This window comes from Macrotis lagotis, chromosome 1 (genome assembly GCF_037893015.1).
Source record: "Macrotis lagotis isolate mMagLag1 chromosome 1, bilby.v1.9.chrom.fasta, whole genome shotgun sequence".
Lineage (NCBI taxonomy): Eukaryota > Metazoa > Chordata > Mammalia > Peramelemorphia > Peramelidae > Macrotis > Macrotis lagotis.
Window position 1 is genome coordinate 428956055 of NC_133658.1, and position 17917 is coordinate 428973971.

The following is a 17917-nucleotide window of genomic DNA, read 5'->3' on the forward strand; positions in this document are numbered from 1 at the left end:
CCACATTTGGGTAATTGAAGGTTGATCACATTTTTAAAGTTGAAATTTTTTGCAGGTGATACCTTTAGTTTAAAAATGTAGTTAAAAAAGGAAAGCATTAGATGGGTTTTTTTTTAAGATTAAAGATTTTAAAGATTACTGACTAAAATGCTTTAATTTGGCAAATTTTAATTTGGCAAAATTTTTAAAGGTAGAACCATTCCTATAATTAACTTTCACCCATAAGCCTACTCAGTGCTTTGCACATTGTAAGAATTTAATAAATATTAATTATTGTAAAACTTTAATGTTGCACTTCAATTTTTGTGTTTACCTTGTATATTTTTCTTTGTCTTTCCCAGGCTGCTGACTTGAGTAAACCAATAGATAAAAGGATATACAAAGGAACACAGCCTACATGTCATGACTTCAACCACCTAACTGCCACAGCAGAAAGTGTCTCTCTACTGGTGGGCTTTTCTGCAGGCCAAGTCCAACTCATAGACCCAATCAAAAAAGAAACTAGCAAACTTTTTAATGAGGAAGTAAGTAGTATTCTGTGCTTTGGCTTTTAAGAATACCTTTAAAGAACTCATTCCCCTTTTCAAGGGACCCCTCTTTACGTTTCTTTGTAAACTTATTTTTATCATAGAAATACCAAAATTTACGTTTTCTGTTTTTTGAATCTTGCCTATTTCTTGATGAATTGTATTTTATTTGCTTTTATGGAATACCGTTTCCAGTCTCTTGCTTCAAGAAGAAAAAAATGAATATTCATTAAATAAACAGAATTTTTATTTCAGAAAATAAGTGCTTAAAATATTGAAAGTTGGAATTATTCATATTATTGGAAATTTTTAAAAAGAACTTGATGACTTTTGCCTTAAGTCATTTAAATGGTTTATCTTTTTGTGTGTTATTGACCCAAAGGTGGTGTAAACCTTGTCCTGGAAACACTGTTCACATACTGATTTTGACAAGGTTAGAAATTCTGGTAATTTTAACTGGATCACATGACAGTGCTATACTTGTGCAGTCAATCCAGAAACAAGTCTTAAGGTTCATGAATATAGTAGGTTGAAATTCACAACAGATTTATTAATAGTCTACAGATTTTATGGAGGAATTATTTGAACTATGTTTTCCTTACCCCATTCAGATAGCAACTAAACTAGGTGATCTCAAACTTCTGCTCAATTCTGAGGCTCTATAAAGTAATTGCATATGTTTATATATATATATATATATATATATATTCACACACATACATATAAAAACTATTTTCCTTTTTTCCTCTCTGCCCTTTGCACTTCATTTCACTGTCAAATGAAAAAATAAGGGTAACCTTGAGTGATGGAAAAACCAGGAGTCTCATGTTTTCTGTTTTCTATTTCTGACACTTACGAGGTATACACTGGGGAAGTCACTTAATTTCACCATATTTCACTTCACTTCTCTGGGGGGAATAAAAGCAGAGACAGTGGTAATATACTTGCATTGTAGATTTGTAATTTAGACTCCTTGAAAGAAAGCACATTTTCTCAATTAAACTTTTTTAAATATATGCAAAATATACTGATAAACATATAAATTTGATTACCCAGGATATATAATCCAGTTCCAAAAAAAGCAAAATACATGGTTGCCTGTGCATGGATTTTAGGGAAGATGGATTTCTTGTTAAGAAAAAAATTTCAACAAAAAATAACCCTATTCTGAAATTTTTTTCCTACAGTTTTGTGGTGTTTGATATCAACAATATCGCACTCTATTAATTAGCAATAAAGGATGATTTTTACATATAGTGATTTTTTTTCCCTAAAATGACTTGGTCCACAAATAAGAAAGTTTCATTGCATGGGAAGAAAACATTGAATTATTATAGAAACTCTTAATCTTTCTAGATATTCTGTGGAGACATATAGGTATCTTTTTATTATGAAAGTAACTCTGAATTGTAACATTGTTTTGTATTTTGAATAATTTAGTTGGTTCATAACGGTAAAGTTGATAAGGGCTGTACTGAATAAGAAGAACCTGTAAACCTTTCTTGAAAGATCTTTTCTGATGGTTCCTTCCTCAGTGGATTAAACTTGTACTAAGGCAGAAAATAAAAGATTGGTGTAATTGGTGATGGGACATAGGAAGGTTTGAAGGGCAAAGATATTAGATGAGTCTTGGTACAGTGACATATTCTTTAAGATTCATCAATAGGTACTTATCAAGCATGCTCTTCCCTAATCTGAAGGTGTTATTGAAGATTGTCTTTTAATTTTTACACATGTGATTTTAAAAATTGATTATTTGTATTTTATTTCACAAAGAGACTATAAAAACTAGACCTGTGATTTCTTGGATATAGGAAAGGTCCTGGATGAGGATTTCAAATGATGAATTGAAATCTGGGTCAGGAAATTTCAACTACCATTGTAGTTCTGGCCCTTCTCTGCAATTTATAGTTTTCAAGAACTGCTTATAACACTGAGAGGATTAGGTTATTTTCTTTTTTAAATAAAATCTATTTAAGGCAGTAGCATCAAGTGACTTGCCCAAAGTCACACAGCTAGGAAGTTAAGTGTTTGATGTCAGACTTGAACTCAGGTCCTCCTGACTCTAGGACTGGTGCTCTAACCACTGCGCCACCTAGCTGCCCCAGGTTATTTTCCTAGTCTTCCTCCATGACTAGTATTTGTCACTTGCTGCCTCTTCTTAAGATGTATCTTCTTCAAAACTCTAGGTCTCTCCCTATAATTTAATGCCATTTTGCCAGTTTGACTGATATAACTTAAGGTACCCCCAGAAAATAAAAAAATTCCTTGGATGTTGAGGGATATTTTATTTAAGGAATATATGTTTTATTTAGCCTTTTTTGACTATGAGTGCTAAGAAAACTCCTTTGCAATTTATATCATAGATTTCAAAAATAGAAGGGACCTTAGAAGTTATTTGATCCAGCCTTCTCAGAGAGGGAAAAAATATATTTACCCAAGATCAGTATCCAGGTAGTAAGTGGTAGAACAAGGATTCAAACCCTGTTTCTGTGACTCTGAATCCAAGGCTTTATATTTTTCAAAGTACTTTCAAGTATACTTTATTTGATCTTCAAAGAATCTTCAAAAGTTGGTAAAAGGGGGGGGGCTAGGTGGTGCAATGGATAGAACACCAGCCCTGGAGTCAGGAGTACCTGAGTTCAAATTCGGCCTCAGACATTTAATAAGTACCTAGCTGTGTGGCCTTGGGCAAACCACTTAACTCCACTCACTGCCTTGCAAAAACCTAAAAAAAAGTTGGTTAAAAAAACTTGATGTGGGGGTGAGGTAATTTTAATCTTTAGTCTAGAGCTCGAAATGCAGAAGAAAATTAAAAAGTAGAACAGAAAATGTCTTTGCCAAAAGAGCAGTTTAGTTTGAGTGTTACCCATTTATTAATTCTACTCTTGTTGATGATTTTTCTTCATTCACTCTATACCTTGACTAATTTAAACCTATTGCACTTGCCTGTTTTTCCTCTTCCCTGATAGACATCACTCCTTAAACCTCTTATTTGCCTATGTTGTCTAGTAGATCCTAACTGGCAAGCCATCTCATCCTAACCTACAACACCAACAGAGTTCTTTATTTTACTTAGAGGAAAATCTTTTGAATACCCTAACTTTCACTAATAATTTTGAGCAAGCATATTTCTACCATCTGCATAAGAATTTTGATCAGAAATGAACAATTTATTTTATCCAGAGTGATGAGCATGAAACCAATTGTTTTATTGACCCATGCTCCCCCATCTATAGCCAGTAGATGTCAGCCTTGGGTTGAAAAATTAAACCATACTCATTCTTTTAATTAGTGGGGTTGGCAACAAGTTTTGAAACTTGCCCACAATTTGAATAGTAAAGCCAACAACCCAAGCATAATTTTAAACTTAGTTTCAAAAATAATCACCATCACAGGACATATAATCCTTGATCAGGGAAAGTCATGTAAATTTCACAAATCCATATAGGGACTTGTATGTTAGAATAAGGTTTATCTTTTCAAGAAAGATTTTTCTTCCAGAATCAGGATTCAGATGAATATCATTTCCAAAAAAAAGAACTAAATTGTTGTCATTCACCATCACCTATCAGTTATAATGAAATTATAAATTTTTCAGTTTAACTGATGCCAAACCAAAGGAAACTGAGTATTTGATCCTTTCTAACCATAGAAATGATTCAATTTTGGATCTTTTTCAGTTTTGGATCTTTTGTGAAATGCATGAAAAATTATGTAGTGTAATAAATAAAAGAACTGTCTTAAGAATATGAAGTCTTTATGTACTAGTTCTCTGATCCTGGTTAAGTCACTTAATTTCTCTTGGTGATTATAAACCACATATTTCAAGCTAATCGGAATTAGTAGAGAGTCTCTTCACTATGGTTTTCCTATACCAGTGAAATCACAGGTACAATCCAGAAAGATACCCAGTTTCTATCTATATTATTTTTCTCAACCTCTGGAAAAATATCTATTCAATTTATTGTAATAGCACACTTTATTCTTTCTTTAATGGAATTTAGGTTCCTATCTCTGAAAAAAGGAAGTGACACTCAGAAGTGACACTCTGCCCCAAGTATTACTATGTATTATATCCTTGAAAGTGACTAAATGGGGTGGCTAGGTGGCACAGTGGATAGAGCACCGGCCTTGGAATCAGGAGTACCTGAGTTCGAATGCGGCCTCAGACACTTAATAATTACCTAGCTGTGTGGCCTTGGGCAAGCCACTAAACCCCATTGCCTTGCAAAAAAAAAACTAAAAAAAGTGACTAAATGAACTTTATATAAAGAATGTTTTGGTATAGAGTTTGTAAGCATTTCTGGGTACACTATGGAATGTAATTCCTTAAAAAGATCACCCTTTAAAGGGCATCTGTGATAAGTGTTTATACTTTTATAATTTTTTATGGATTATAAATATTTAACCTTTTATAATTGAATATTGTTTATTCTGAAGTATAAGTTGTTAGAAAAAATTCTATACATTTGCTAAAATATCAAGTATCTAGCTTGGTAACAATTATATTTTTGGTAACATATTTTTAATTATCAATATATAATAACTATTGCATCTCATATTTTATGGAGCATATTAAAATTTTTTGTACTGAAGGTTTTGTGTTTGATAGTAATCATTTTTCTAATACACCCATGAATCTCAACTCATGAAAGTCCTCCCCTTTTAACAACCACAAAACCTTATTTCTAAGCTTAATAATGAATTAATGCTATTAATTAATAATATAAAAATTAGCATAAGAACAAACTGCCCCCATTAGCATGTAAATTAATAAATACAGGATCATAGAATAATTTTATGATCTAATGGGGAAATAGATTTTAATATTACCCCTTCTCTCTACTCAAACAGAAATGATCCTAACTTAAGCTTTTCTCCAGAACATTATTGTAGCTTCCTGATTGATCTCCCTATCTTCAGTCTCTTTTCCTCACCAATCCATCTTCCACATAAGGTGCCAAAATAGTCTCTCTAAGGCTCTGTTCTGATAATTTCACCTACTTGCTCAAAAATTTTGAGAGGCTTCTGGTTGACTAGAATATCAGGTATAGATTTCCTTAATAATCTAATATCTAGCTCTCTTCCCAGCCTTTTCATATTCTTACCCTTTATGGAACTCTAATGTTCTAACCTCTCTGGATTCCTTCTTACAGTTGAATATATTCACACTAGCTTTTTTTTCCCATGCCTGGCACGCATTACCTTTGACCTCTGCCTTTCAGGATTATTCTTTCTTTTATAGCCCACCTCAGATACTAACCCTCTTTGACACTTGCTTGATTTGTCCTTCTTCCTTCTTCATTGCCAAGGTACTCTTCCTTTCTAAGTTAACTTGTTTTATATACACTTTTCTTTACATGAGCTGTTGTCCTCATCTACCCCCTAAGAATAGAGACTCCTTGAAGCCTGGATTCCTCTATTCCCAGCATCTAACATTATGCCTGGCATATAGAAATGAAGCAGCTGGGGTCCAGTGGATAGAGGTGGCATCAGGAAGACTGGAGGTCTTGGTAATTGTGTGACCCTGGGCAAGTCTCTTAATCTCTTTATGCCTGAGTTTCTTCAACCATGAAATGGAAATAGACAATAATCATGTACAGTTGTTGTGAGAATCAAATGAAATTGTAAAAAAGCATCTAACATGATGCCTGGAACATAGGAGGTGTTATATAAATGATTATTTCCTTGCCTTTACTTTTTCTTCCTTCCCCCCTCCCCCTTTCATGATGTTAAGTTGAATTTTATGCTTTTATTGAGTTACTGACTTTTTGGTTCTTCTCCATATAACCTACTCTAGAACTAGTCAGTTAAAAAAAACATTTATCAGACATCTTGTATTATATTTCTCAACCCTCAAGGAGAGTTTAGTTTAGAGTAGTCATTAGGAAAAGTAGAGGGAAAGGGTCCCATGTGAGGTTCAACAGGAAGAAAATGTTGCCTAGCAACATGCACCACAGCTAGAAGAAAGATAAGTTTCAAATATTTAAGTTTGAGAACCTAAGAGATGGTAAGTAGGAGAGATACAAACATAGTATGTAGGAAGGATTTCTGGGTGATTTGAGATGTAAAGGCTATGTTGGAATTCAGTGCATATAAGGGAGAGGGAGGAAATTTCAGACACAGAGGACAATGTGAACAAGACCCTGAAGGTGAAAATAAGAAGGCCATGGTTTGGCCCAAGTGTGCTGTAATATACAGAGAGATTAAAAATATAAAGATGAAAAATGTGATGAAATTTTAGAGGGCCTTGGCTGTCAGGCAATTGGGAATATCAGAGTATTTTTGAGAAGAATGTTCATCATCATTATAATAACTAGCATTTATATAGAGGGCTTTAATATTTACAAAGAACTTTACGAATATTATCTCATTTGATCCAAGAGAGTAAGGTAATTCAAATACCAAGGAATGAAAAATATCTAGTAGGTAAGAATATCTTCTGTGTCTGGAGCTCATAGCAAATAAGAAATGAAGAATGATCTGTCAGATTTGTTTATCAGAAGACTCTTGCTGACCTATGAGAGATTGGTCTCAGTGGAATGATGGCCAGGTAGCCAGACTTTTAAGGGACGGAAGAGGCAGACTATAATAAAGAATTGTAGTCATGAACTGTGGACAGTTACTTCAAGAAGTTCAGCTGTGAAGGAAAAGACAGCATAGTAGTAAGAATAAGTTAAGTCATAGAATTGCTTTTGTGAAAAAACAAAATTCAGAAGAACTGTTCATGGGTAGGTAAGAAAAGAACCAGTAAAAAATGGAAACTGATAATAGAGTGGGAGTGTTGGGAGTGGGAAGGAGGATTAATTACTGTTACAATGATGTTTGAAAAAAAAAAAGAGGGTTCAAGGAACAGGAGGGGTTAATTTTTGGAAATTTCTAAAGAATGAAAGAAGTGCTGTCATATGGCCTCACTCAGCTCAGTTGAATATGGAGACTAAATGACATGCCACAAATGAAGGAAAGGTTGAGGAGAGAAATTTGGAACAGATGTAGGAAACAGAGAAGAAATCAATAAGTATAGGTTTGTTGGAATGAGAATTGTTAGACAATGGTAAGGACTAAATTAAAATTATATGATATTTTTGTGGTGAATAAAGTCAGATTTTGTGATTTCACCCCCCCCCCCCCCCCCATTGATAATCAGAGGCCCGAGAATGAAAAGGGAGAGGGTAGATAGTCAGGGTTCTCTAGGGAAGAGGATTTGGAGATTGTGAATGGTGAAGCTTTGGGAGTAGGTTTTGCTGGAAAAGAGAAAAGTTCTTAAGAGTAATAGGTCTTTTTCTTAATCTTTGTGGGGCAATGGGGTTAAATGACTTCAAAAATCACACCAAGGACTGGTGGTCTAGCTGCTTCATAATGGGTCATTGAAGTCTAGTTATAAAGGAGGACAAGGTAGAGCCAGAATTGGTGAGATGAACTGAAGAATTAGAATAGATAAAAGAAGTCATAATAGCAAGGAATATGGAGAGTTAGGATGAAATGAGTTCTAATCATAGGTGTATATGAAGTTCAAGTCTCTGAAGAATCTCAAGATTTCTGATAGAGACATCTCCTTCCTCTCAGCAGTGCATATCTGAGGACCCACAGCATCTGGCACTTTGGGCAAGCTCTGACTTGCTATGCTTTACAAAGTTCTATGGGAAGACTTTGATTAAGAAATGAATGAGTTACTGATAGCAAATTCATCATGATTTTTTGATGCTGCTTTTATTGTTATTCCTGTAAAAGCAAAAATGTCCATAATAATAACTTGAAATAATTTTTAATACTGGTTAAAATGACAGGTACTGCATGTTTGTTTCATTTTGAATCATTCAAAACTTAGAAATAACTATTGCAAAAATCCTTTAGCCATTTTTGTCTACCTTGACTTTTTTTCCCCAATAGATTACTACGGAACCTGCCTGTTTATATGTTTTATGTTTATTTTGGGATTTTTATTTCTTGACATTGCCAAAAAGGAAGTCCCTACTCAGTGTCAGTGATCCTTATCATTGAAAAATTCACATTTTCTTAAGTTAAGCAAATCACTGTCAAATTTACAATATGAATTTGTGTTGAGGGACTATAGCCTGAAAGTCAAGAATAAATAAGGAAGCAGAAGGCCCTTGACTTTTTTAAAGTCTTTTAAAAACGTCCTTTAAGGGCAGCTAGGTGGTACAGTGGATAGAGCACCAGCCCTGGAATCAGGAGGGCCTGAGTTCAAATATGACCTCAGATGCTAAATAATTACCTAGCTGTGTGACTTTGGGCAAGTCACTTAAACCATTGCTTTGCAAAAAAGATGTCTTCTAAAATATTTCATAATATTATATAGGACAAAATTCAATTGGGCTTTGTCTAAAAATTCCAACAGAGGTCTAAATTAAGTCACAGTATTTTTCTTATTAATTTAGTAATTTTTTTCTTGATTCCTTCAAAAATGAATAATGTGAATCAGATGTTATTTTCAGATAAAATTTTAAATTTCTATCCTCAGAGTATCATAGGTATTGAGCTAACAGTGTTTCTGGCCATGCATTTCAAGACCATGCTTAATTGCCTCAGTTTTCTTCTTTGTAAAATGAAAAGGTTGGAGTAGTACATTTAAAGGTTTTTCCAGCTTATAACTTTCTATGAGTCATTTTGATTAGTGCTTAAGTTGATATGTATTCTAGTTTCCATATTTTAAAATGAATGTTTAAACATAGTAATTCAGACTCAGTTTTGAATTTGTTTCATAATTCCAAACCTGCTGATAGACACCCTGCTATATAGATTTTGGTTCTTCCAAGATTTCCTGCAGTTGTGTAATGAGTGATAAGTTTAAAAATCTATCTTACCAGAATATCATTATTAATAGCTTGCATCATAGCCTACTAATTGATTTTAATTTCTAAAAAGAACTATTAAACAATAAGTTATTTCTTCAATTCAGTAAAAATGTAGACATACATTTATTTGAAATGATCAAAGAAACTGTAGCTCAGGGAACAAAGTGCTAACTTTACCCCCAAGAATACAAGATTCTTGAGATGGCATTTGTGAAATTCCAAGCAATCATGAGAATGTATGACTTGTAAGTTTCTGGAGACCTTATCAAAACAGTTGACCATTATGACAAAGCTATGTGTTTGAGGACTGGGTAATATCCTAGGAAAAGTTTGAGAACATTGATAATTCTAGATGATATCTTAAGATTTGATAATTTTAAGAATTAGTGGCACAAAATAGAAAGTAACTTTTTAGTGGTTACACAGTGTCAAAGAAAAAGATAAATCCTGTAAAATGAATCTTCATTCCTCATATTTTTGATGACAGATTTAACAGTGGCTCCCTGTCATATGGGGCAAGTGAGTACAGATGTCTTTAAATTGTTCCATTTTATATGTACCTAAGGAAAATGTTTCTATAACTTAAAGAGGAAAACCCCAGACTCAAATAATTTAAAGCATTCATACTAGAACATCTTAAGTATATTTTCTTAATAAACAATTTTGAAATGTAAAATTTCCTCATTTTGACAGCCATTTGTTTTCTGCTTTATTTTCACAGAGACTAATAGACAAATCCAGAGTAACCTGTGTAAAATGGGTACCAGGTTCGGAAAGCCTTTTCCTAGTAGCTCATTCCAGTGGTAATATGTACTTATATAATGTGGAACACACTTGTGGTACCACAGCTCCACACTACCAGCTACTTAAGCAAGGAGAAAGCTTTGCAGTCCACACTTGCAAGAGCAAATCCACAAGAAATCCTCTCCTTAAGTGGACAGTGGGAGAAGGTGCCCTGAATGAGTTTGCTTTTTCCCCAGATGGAAAGTTCTTAGCATGTGTGAGCCAAGATGGCTTTCTCCGAGTATTTAACTTTGACTCAGTGGAGTTGCACGGTACAATGAAAAGCTACTTTGGAGGACTACTATGTGTTTGTTGGAGCCCAGATGGAAAATATATTGTAACAGGTGGAGAGGATGACTTGGTGACAGTTTGGTCTTTTGTGGACTGTCGAGTAATAGCTAGAGGCCATGGACATAAATCATGGGTCAGCGTTGTAGCATTTGACCCATATACCACTAGTGTAGAAGAAAGTGACCCAATGGAATTTAGTGGCAGTGATGAGGACTTCCAAGACCTCCTTCATTTTGGCAGAGATCGAGCAAATAGTACACAATCTAGGTTATCAAAAAGGAACTCTACAGATAGTCGCCCCGTAAGCGTTACATATAGGTTTGGCTCAGTAGGCCAAGATACACAACTCTGTTTATGGGACCTTACAGAAGACATTCTTTTTCCCCACCAACCCCTCTCCAGAGCAAGGACACATACAAATGTCATGAATGCCACAAGTCCACCTGCAGGAAGTGGTGGAACCAACCCAGGAAGCAATGGAAACAGCATCACAATGCCTGGAAATTCTGTGCCCCCGCCTCTTCCACGATCCAACAGCCTTCCACACTCTGCCGTTTCAAATGCTGGCAGTAAAAGCAGCGTGCTGGACGGTGCCATTGCCTCTGGTGTCAGCAAATTTGCAACTCTCTCACTACACGACCGGAAAGAAAGACACCATGACAAAGATCACAAGCGAAATCATAGTATGGGACATATATCTAGCAAGAGTAGTGACAAACTGAACCTAGTTACTAAAACCAAAACGGACCCAGCTAAAACTTTGGGAACTTCTCTGTGCCCCAGAATGGAAGATGTTCCCTTATTAGAGCCTCTTATCTGTAAAAAGATAGCACATGAAAGACTGACTGTGTTAATTTTTCTTGAAGACTGTATAGTCACTGCTTGTCAGGAGGGATTTATTTGCACATGGGCAAGGCCTGGTAAAGTGGTAAGTTTTAATCCTTAATGCTGCATCAAGATCTAGAACTTGAATAGGTAGTGATTTTTTTTCCCCCTTGTGGGAGGGATGGGGTATAAAATGAATGTTGAATGACACTTCTTTATGCTTAATGTAAAGCTAAATGCATCAGAGCCATAATTTTGGATACTGCATGCCATGTAATTCCGAATCATTTGACATCTCACCATAGTACATTAAAAAAGGAAAATATATACAAATTACCAGCCAAGACAGTTATCCTGTTGGGAGTACATAGAGCCCTAAGGATCAGTTAGTGTTCCTATATTAGATTTTAGGAAAATTACGGCAATGTGGAAAAACAGTGATTTTAAAAATGCTAAATTGAAAGTTCCTGCTTTGACTGAAGTAGTTTTGCTTAAACTCACTGACTAGGCTATTATGCACTTAATGAGAGAATGTGTGTTCATTTCAAAGTCACTAATTGTCATTTTTAGTCAAATTTTTTTCAACTTGATCTTGAATGTGGTTTATGAATCTATCTAAAATTTAACTTTAGGAACAAAACGTTGAGCAGTGTTGATATTCTTTTTACATTGTTATGGCAATCCATCCAAAGATAAGAGCCTTAATTTTTAAAACCCATCTTAGTCATTTTATGACAGAATTAAAGTTGTTTAATAAACATCTTTTCAAAGAAGCGGTTTGTAGCACTTTGCTTGAGATCTGAATAGAGTAATGGTCTAAGTATGTATCCTGTACTACTTAAGAGCCTGTAAGGTGAAAGGAATCATAGACTCAAGGAAGTCTGGCAGTCATCAAAAGTGCCTCTTGTCATTTATAAGCCAAGATAATTTGTACCCAATACTCTGCTCTTTTTTGGGGGGTGGGGGGATGGGGGAGGTGGATTGAGGAAAAAGGGAGAAGCAAGTATTTTTGGTGAATCTCCAGCTTTGACTTAGAGGCCTCAGGCAAGCTTCTTAGCTTTGTTTTTATAAAAAGTGATATACTCCCAAAGGCTTTAAAGTACTGGCTTTGAATCTTGAATCTTTTTGGATTTTGCTTTTACACCCAAAGGAAACAGGCAGAATTTGAGGTCATTGGTGGCTTGGGTTTTTTGGTTTTTGTTCTAAATTACTATATTTTATGATTCCCAGATGATTGTTATACACTGGTGAATAGTTTTGCTCTCAGGACTCTCATTTTGATATTGTTTCTAAATAGTATTGCTTTGGAGCTCATATGATTGAGGGGAGAGTTGTTAGATTGGAGTTTTCTCATAAAATTCTGATGCTCAAGTCAGTAGACCCAAGTGTTGCTTCAATCTACAGTATTTGGTTGTAATTCATAACATACCTTATCGCTTATTTAAAGCACTTCTCTTCCAAAATTCAGAATGATAAAATTGATTCTTTTGACTGTCATATTTTGTCAAAATGACAGCTTCCTGCTTGATAATTTTTATTCTTGGCATTAAAGTTTTTATAGTCTGCTTCATTAAATCTCCAGGTTATCAGAACATGTATTAGTCCAAAGTTAAAATAGTGAATGAAATTACAATAAGTGAAAATCTAATGATATGTATTTCTTGATGAACAATTTAGTTAAAGGGTAACTGAATGATGTGTTGTAGCTATTATTACACTGGTGCTGCCTGCAACTCTAAAAGAATTTGCTGGAATCATGTTTTAATCCAGGCCTAGTTTTCTGCACATATAATGGCTGGATCCATTAACTTTATATTTATGAAATTCCTTAATGAAAAAAATCTGTTTCTATTACCTTGTAATAGAAATAAAAATATGTAATAAAAATAAAAATAGTAAAAATCATTCTTTTTGTATTAAAGCCACAAAGCACTTTTCAATTGTATCTCATTTTATTACACATCCCAGAATATTTGTTCCTGAAAAGGGAGGAATGTTAGTGCCCTGGGATCTTTATAATATCTGGTACTTTGTTCCTAAATGTTAATTCATCCTCAGCTAAATACAGACACTTTAGCAGATCTTTGCCTCTTTAGTTCAGTCTAAATTTGGTTGTTAGGAAAGCAAATTAATAATTAACTGTGTGCAGTTTTGTGCACATACATTTTTAGAAATCCAGTTTCAAATGCTTCTGAGACATTGAGTATGCAGTTTCAAAATTCACGATTGGGTATTTGTCCACTATGAAAAATGGTTAATCACAGGTAAGTTAAGGTTCATGCTGAAGTTATCCCAGTCTTCCAGATTCTAATATATTATTGCACATTATTATATAGTATACTTTTAGCATAATTTGGCTAGATTATACTTCAAGTAGATGGACATTTAAACTTTCTTTCCCCCATTTCCCTGAAATGGAACTAAGAGTTTCAGTAACAAATAAACAAGATTTTTGCTGCTTGGGAATGAATTGTGAGAGCATAGCAAAAGGAACAGGCTGAGAATTTAATAAGAATTTTCAAATGCATCAAAAACATAGTGTTTGGATTTCAGACTGATCAGATTTCTACCCTTTTTTGCCAGTAAAGTCTCAATATCCTGTGTGTACTTTCCCATTATAATTCTCCATCCCTCTCCCTCATTTTATTTTAAGTAGTGAACTGGATAAGGTGAGTGGAATAGGGATAAAGTGGGTGCTACTGTGCTTAGATCCAACTGACAAGTATTGGCTCTTAATGGGTCCATTCAGCAAGTATTTATTAAAACACTACCAGTCACTGTGCTAAGCACCGAGGTTACAAAGAAGCAGACATAGTAGATAACATTACAGCCTTTCCCTCTGATTTATTACCCCTTTTTTTTGACAGCCATCAAAACAGAATGCAAAGTAGTCTCCTGGACCAGAATTAATGTGGCTTTACAAATTGCTGAGAAGAGAGTGGGATAGGTGGGTCTGTCTCCCACCATTCTCAAAGTGTTTGCAAAAGCATTAGTATTTTTTCCTAAAAATTTAGGAGTCAGGATATTGTACAGCAATCAGATCTTTGAGCTTCCTTATATTTTTCTAAAAGCTTTTTGTTCATGTCCTATCTGTGGGTTAGAACATCTCTTTTGATAGAAATTACTCTAAAAACAGCTTATTGAATACTAAATTTAATTAAGGATAGGGTGTGGCTTATTTCCAACCTGACCAAGAATGTTAATATTATGTGCAGTTTTAGAAACCACAAATGCTAATTAGAGCTTTGAGCAATCTGTAGCCAGTAGTAATGGTCATTTTGAATTAATTTGACATTTCCCATATCTCTTCATTGCCTGCTTCCTTAGTTCAATTTGATACTGATTTTTACCACGCACATAGGCCAAGACTTGAGATTCTTGGGGTTTGGGATCTTTGATTTTCATCTTGTAGAATGGAGAAGTGACAAGTCTCTGTCATCTCCCATAATAGCAAAAAAAAAATTGAAAAATGACTTTTGATTACAATTTTACAATTGTGGGGATTTTCATTTTCATTATTTTTTATAACTTATGATACTTTTTGAAGGAGAGGAATGTTAATATTGCTCCTTGAAATTTTTGACTGGGAATAAGAGGATGCTGAAAAAAGATGGGCAGGAGGTAGCTAAAAAAACAGGAGAGCTATAGCGAAGATTTCCCATACTTTTCACCTTAAAATAAAATGCAAATACCTTTGAAAAATTAGGGAAAAAACCCACAACTTTATATGTCCCATATTTCTGTGGGTATACTGACACAAATATGTACCTACAACTCATTCTTGGAAAATGTTTGAAATTCATTTTCTTTTGTCTAGCAGTAATTGCCCCAGAAGAAAATAACTGGTTTACTCACTTGGATCCTTGAAGCATGAATTTGTTCTCAGATTGATTATATTTATTTGTATTTATTTATTTGAAGTTGTTTTCTCCTCACAACTTCCTGTAATCTCTTGACTTTGAAGAAAAGTAGATTTATTTCAAGTATCATTTAGAAAAATGCCAAAGGGCTAATAATTAAGGCAGGCCATCAACCTGCATAAATAAAACTTAATAGTTAATCATACAGGGACAAACTAAACAATCTTTTAACTATGAGGTTTTCAGATTCAAATTGCCTGTGGTACAGTATTGTGTTTTGGTGTAATACAGTTTCTGCCCTGAGTGCTTAAACAAAACATATCAAGTATCTCATGCTAGAAGTGTTGGTGAATGGGAAAGAGCAGTTTGCCTATGTTCCTATTATACACATTTCTGAGAGGTGATATTTCCAGTGTTTGTATTTCAGATTCCCAGTTGTCATTTTTATTTCCCAACATTAGATTTTCTATGTGTAAGCCTCAGGCAAAATGCAATTAAAATGATTCATTATATGATCTGGGTGACAAAGGTAAAAGTTGAAACTTTTGCAGTCTTGTGTACATAATTGGGAGGGGGAAAGAAAGCCAATGCCTTCCTCATACCCTTCATATCAAACTAAATCGGGACTAATAATGATAATTTGTGACAGCAAAATGCTTATTGCTTCATTTAACAAAGCCAAAAATACAGCATGACCTTGTGGTTATATAATAAAGGATGATTGAGGGTTAGTTAATAACCTCATTGGCTCTCAGCAATTATAGAATTTCCCCCTATATTCAACTAAGACCTTTTGAAACTTGGATGTCTGTTTTAAAACTATGATATGCCCCTGCCATAGGAGAAATCTATTAAATTGGTATTATGAATATTTTACTCATTAATGCATATGTTACATGAAATCCAGGTCATCACTAAATTGCTATCTCACAACCTGAATGTGAACCTAATATACAAGATTTTTCTTGCCTTTTTTAAAAATTTCTGTATTCTTGGGTTTGTTCAAGACTGCTATTGGTGATATACTGTATAAAATCTGTATTAATATTTACCTTTAGTGAAAATCAAAAGTAAAATCAGATGTATTTCCTTTTTTTACATTTTCATCTAATTTCTTGAAAACTTGAATAAATTTCATAATGAGCCTTTCTAACATAAGATATTGGTAAATTAAGTTCTTAACTGTTGCAATAACTAATGAAGCTTTAATATCAGTATTGTTGGGTTTTTTAGTTTTTAAAAAAATCATGTTTCTGTTTCACACGGCTTTGTTTTTTAGCTGTTCATCTGTCTTTATTACAGCTAAGAACCTTACTAAATACTTGACAATTGCAAAATACTTTGGGGTTGTCCACTGTATTATGACATTAAATAAAATGTGTGAATGATTTATAAATGTAGAAAATTTTCAAGTCATTTTCCTACCTGAGCTTGAAAATCTGAGTAAAGCAAAAAACTTCTCTTCCACTTGGTAAAATCAAGGGCCTTATCAGTTCAATAAGGGAAAAAAAGTCATAAGCATTGTTAATGCCACCTAATTTCTGATTCAGAATTTTAATAGATTTTTTAAATCTTGCTAAAGTGAATCAAAAATAATTTTGTGAACTTTATGAGTGCAAAGTCAAATACAAATTTTTGTTGATTTAAAACTTCATTTATGTTTATATATACATACAGTTTAATTTTTATGATTATAGACTGAACTAAACTTGCATTCAAAGTTGAATACTCGATTTTGTTGAAATTTGATTTCATGAATCCAGACATGGATAGATGGGTTCTCTTCAGCCAAGTAAAAGGTGAAATGGAGACATTTATGATTTTTTAACTCTACAGGAGCTCTTTTCCCATGAGGATTTCCTTCTATTTTTCTTTCTCATAGTCTTGAACTAAATTTTCTTGACACCTTTTTCAAGATACATACTGTCTTAGAAGAAGCCACCTCAGAAAATCTAGAAAACATTTCCATTTAGAAACTGATAGAAAATGCCCATTTTCATGGTTTTAATAAGCTGTAGACAGTTATTTCTCTTATCTTGCTATGAAATGTTATCCACTCACTCTCAACAGACATAATTGAACTGGGCAGCGCCCTGGGACCTCCATCCCTGAATGCTTCAATGCAGGAGTTCCAGGCCTACACTCACACAAGTCACCATCAGAGGTACCACTGAGGTAAGGGAAGGCTAGCATGAAGAGAAGAATAACCTGTCATGAAAATGAAATGCCCACTTGAATTATTCAGTTTCATAAAATTTCTCATACACTGGGTCCAAACTTGACAGTTGTAATCTCTTTTATTTCTGTCTCAAAGCCAAAGTTTCTTTGGAAAAGTGGCAAAATCCAAATATGTCCCATTTTCAGGGGTGAAATGTTTTTTCCTTGTGGTCTAAGCCATAGCATTTACCAGAAACTATATTTGATAAACTCACATTTTCTGTACACCATACTCTTAGATGTGAATTCAGCCAATCAAGATTAAGATTTAATTGTGGCCCATGTCTTACTCTCTCCTTACCCAATCCATAGTTACAGTCTATAATCCTTTAAGTCTGGTTCCCTGATAGATTTCAATCTCTCATATTCTAGTTCACATAATGCTTTTAGTTAGCTGAAATGATTTTTTTTAAATAGCTTTAAAATGTTTTTGAATATCCAACCCCCCCTTCCCAGTAGCACTTAACTGCCATGAGAAAAATTTAGTGGTTTAAGGATCTATGATTTCATTGTTTTGGGTCTCCCCATTGACACCCCCATCCCCCAGATATTAAATGCTGCTGAGACCAAGAGACCTCATGAGGAGACTTAGCTG

At 34.2% G+C, this 17917-nt stretch overlaps 1 protein-coding gene across 8 annotated transcripts in view; it reads left to right on the forward strand.

The window, feature by feature from the left end:
• Positions 1 to 17917, forward strand: part of WDR20 (WD repeat domain 20) — a 97974-nt gene that overhangs the window by 51078 nt on the left and 28979 nt on the right. For 5 of the 8 annotated variants that reach the window (XR_012473835.1, XR_012473832.1, XM_074213132.1 and 2 more), the window contains exons 2-3: positions 342 to 524; positions 10068 to 11348. Coding sequence is in view for 4 of the 8 variants with exons in the window: in XM_074213132.1 (XP_074069233.1) it covers positions 342 to 524; positions 10068 to 11348 (1464 nt within the window). In the remaining 4 variants the exon portion in view is untranslated. Of the gene's footprint in view, positions 1 to 341; positions 525 to 10067; positions 17383 to 17917 lie in introns of those variants that run through there. The other 3 variants (XR_012473833.1, XR_012473834.1, XM_074213134.1) reach the window with 2 other exon arrangements.